Source organism: Morone saxatilis, unplaced genomic scaffold (assembly GCF_004916995.1).
Source record: "Morone saxatilis isolate NCDOM2014 unplaced genomic scaffold, NCSU_SB_2.0 Contig18, whole genome shotgun sequence".
Lineage (NCBI taxonomy): Eukaryota > Metazoa > Chordata > Actinopteri > Moronidae > Morone > Morone saxatilis.
In genome coordinates, this window is record NW_023339740.1 from 27,812,591 (window position 1) to 27,816,355 (window position 3,765).

Consider the following 3,765-nt stretch of genomic DNA (forward strand, 5'->3'; position numbering starts at 1 on the left):
AAGTATGCATTTCAGCCTGTGTGTGTGTATGTATATATATATATATATATATATATAAATATATAAAAGAGTGAAAAAACAATTTCCCCCTAGAGGACCAATAAAGTATATCTTCTTCTTCTTCTAACACTGTACAATAATTGCTGCTTGCAGCTTTAATACTATACTTATATTCTTAACACCATCTAATAGTGCGTATTGCACTACATGTTTGTACCTTGTTTTGTATCTAGTTTGAAGTTTAATGTCTAGTCTGTTGGTTTACTTTACGGAATGTTGCATTATTTATTCAGGACCAGGAAAACGACATCATCTCTGACCTTCTGCAGGACTCATGCATCATCCTGCTTACTATAAAGCCTGATTTCAGGCTCAGTTTGTGACAGGTGAAGCGGTGACTGAAGTGTACTATCTCAGGTAAGTATTTGATGCTATCACACTGTGTTAATGCAGTATTTTATTATAATGTTATTCACAGTATTGCAATCTTTTTGAATTGTGCAACTTATCCTCAAGAAAAGCACATCTTCTGCAACAATGATCATAAATGCAACATATGTATGACATCTAGTTGGTAAACATAATGTGCTTTAATAAGTGGAAGACTGAAAATGTATTTATATTATTTATAAGACCAAATCATATTTTGACTTTCACTTTCAAGTAAATGATGTGTTGTTTGTGTGACAGTCTCATTCTGAATTAATTCTACTATTTGGGAAAAGTTTTACACCCTAAACTTAGTATGTGATTCCTAGTATTAAAGTGTGTCATTGACTTTGTGAGGCATTCAAATAGTTTTGTTTTTAGTTGGATAAATTTAAGGATGAATGCTTTTTGTACAAAACATTAAATGACGAGTTTATTGGTTGTAGGTTTACTTTATCAGTGCATAATTCCTTGAATCATTTAAGTATTCTTCCAACTGTGGAAACAAATAAAAACACACTGTAAGTTTAAATTTAAGGTAATATTTTTAAATGTTGCAGGATCCTCAAGTCAGCTCAATGAATTCCTCATCTTATGGCTACAACATGTCAACTGTTGTAACTTATCGAGACTCTTACAGCACAGCTGTGGCCAAAAATGTGATTGTTCTGGCTCTTGGCCTAATCATCAATTATATCAATGGTACCCTGATTCACACCTTCAGAAAACACCAGGTCAGAATGGTTTGTTATTATTATTACTGTCATTATTGTCAAGATCATTATTATTTAATTATCAGTTATTACTTTTAGTAGAAGACTGCAGCAACTGGCTTCTAATGTCATTTCTGAATTTGTGGAAGTGTATAATAATTTGTCATGTGTGCATTCCCTTTGTCACTGCTGTCTAATATTTTGTAAGCACATATGAGCTGAGCAACTTATGAAATTAATAAATCAATTATCAGTCAATCAGAAATGTATTTATTAAAGTAATAAACAAAAGATGAAATGTTTTAACTGACTGATTTTCTTTCTTTTCTTCTCCTCTCCTTCAGATATTTTATGTGAATCCTCGTTACATCCTGTTCATCCACCTGGTGGTGAACGATATGATCCAGCTGACTACAACAATAAGTCTGTTTGTTTCAAGTTATATCTTCTACAAAATTAATGTTTCCCTTTGTTGCCTGATCCTTACCTTAGCTGTCTTCACCACCCTGAACACTCCGTTAAATTTAGCTGTCATGGCAGTGGAGTGCTACATTGCTGTTTGTTTACCACTGCGGCACGCTGAGCTGTGTACAATCAGAAGAACATATATTCTGATTGGATGTATTTGGGCCATGAGTGCAGTCTCAATCCTGCCAGATGTGTTTATTATTTTTGCAACAGAGCCTGTTCAGTTGTTTTATTCCACAATTTTTTGTGAAAAGGATAACCTTTTCCGACACCCTATACACTTGAAAAAGAGGGACGTTTCCTATATAATTTATCTTGTTGGTGTTTGGCTCATTCTCTTCTACACTTACATCAGGATCTTCTTAGCTGCTAAAGATGCTAAAGCTGCTAAATCAGCTGATGGGAATGCAAAGAAGACCAGAAATACCATCCTGCTCCATGGCTTTCAGCTACTGTTGTGCATGCTCACCTTTGTGGCTCCTGTGTTGAACAAGACTCTGTTCTACTGGTTTCCTAAACATTATTTACATGTCATCTTTATTTCCTACATCATCATCCAGATATCTCCCAGGTTTGTCAGTCCTATTGTGTACGGGATACGGGACAAGACATTTAGACAGCATTTGAAAAAGTATCTGCTGTGTACAGCTAGAGCGAGCATCAAACCGTAGACTAGCTAATTGATGTTGCTGTACTAGACTAATGTAGATCGTGCCCTCCTACTATGTTAAGAACCACAAGCATGATCAGACTCTGTCTAATGATGAGCACTTTAACAGGACAACATCCAATTTAATTTTAATGATATCCCAGAATAAATGTTAATTAGCTACAGATCATAATAATGTACAACTTGGTGGTGGTTGATCCGACGATCAGCAACAGCTAAAAATGAGCAGCCTGCCAACATTACCTTCATGTTTTGTACATGTCTTGCACACTATCTGTGACTTGGATGTTGTCGTCACATGACATTACATTATTGTGTTGCTATGCTATGTGTTACACAGCACATAGAGTCATAGATGGTGAATACAGCATGATATAAAAAAGTAAAAAACCACCAGAGAGACCAATGAGGCTCTCCTCACAGATATACTTGATATATCATCTATGTTCTCTACAAAGCCCACAAAAACTCATTTAGAGTTGCTGTTCTGCCACTGCCTATATTAGTTTAGTATTTGACTTAGGTGTTTTAATGTATTAATAACAGGTAGAGATGAACCTGGTGAATGCGATCTGCCAGCCGTTCAGTGCTGCAGTGTGAACCCCAAGACCCCCGGGAGCTCTGCAAGCTGCTACGTTTTTCCACAAGTCCCTGTCCTGCTTGGTCTGCTCTCTGTGTGTTTGGATTTGTCTTTTATTGTAATGTGTCGTACATTTTCAGTGCTGCAAGTGAGAACAGTTTTGTTGCGAGATATTCACAGTCGAGTAGTTTGCATTTTCGCTATGTTCAACCGCCATGTTTCTCTAGTAGCCCAGAACGGACAATCACTGGCCTTAGAAGGGGCCTTTGGTGTTGTTCACAGGTTTTGTGGTCACCGTAGTTTCTCCTACACATTTCATAGCCCATTCCCATTCCCAGGTCATCAAATACTGATGCGAGCAGTGTTCAGTTAGTTGCAATCTGCAACTTCTCTGCTAAATGCCAGTAACACTGGTCCTTTAAGTGCTCAGTATTTTATTGCTGCTGTCAGGTAAAGGTCCCTAAATAAAGCATTGTGTTGTGTACAAATAAAAATGTATCTTTTAATCTTTATATTTTAATAAAACACCCTCTATCTTGAAACTCTCAAACAAAATGGTGGCAATCCTTCCATTTTAAATAGGTAACAAACTTTATCTAACTCCTTATGAAGACTGTTTTATAAAACCTAGTAAATTAGTCGATAAAGACAATATGCCAGTCGAATTAAAAAAACACACAGTAGCGGATCAATTATCACAGGTTTTGAATGATATTGAGTTTCTTGATAGGAAACTATGTTGTGCAGCATTGTTTATGAACTGTGATTCATTTATCTAAGCAATGTAATACTGCTGTTCATTCGGAGAAGATTTCAGTGTTTGTTTATCTGAACAAGTAGCCTAGTAGAGGTTAGAGGTAGAGTACTGTGTTCAAACAGCTTCCGACCTGGAAAACACTGCAGCC

At 36.4% G+C, this 3,765-nt stretch overlaps 1 protein-coding gene across 1 annotated transcript; it reads left to right on the plus strand.

The window, feature by feature from the left end:
* Positions 1-1,007: 1,007 nt before the first annotated feature.
* Positions 1,008-2,281, plus strand: LOC118328755 (odorant receptor 131-2-like). The gene is made up of 2 exons (XM_035662653.1): positions 1,008-1,163; positions 1,487-2,281. Exons 1-2 carry the CDS (start codon positions 1,008-1,010, stop codon positions 2,279-2,281), a joined length of 951 nt encoding a protein of 316 aa, XP_035518546.1.
* Positions 2,282-3,765: the final 1,484 nt, after the last annotated feature.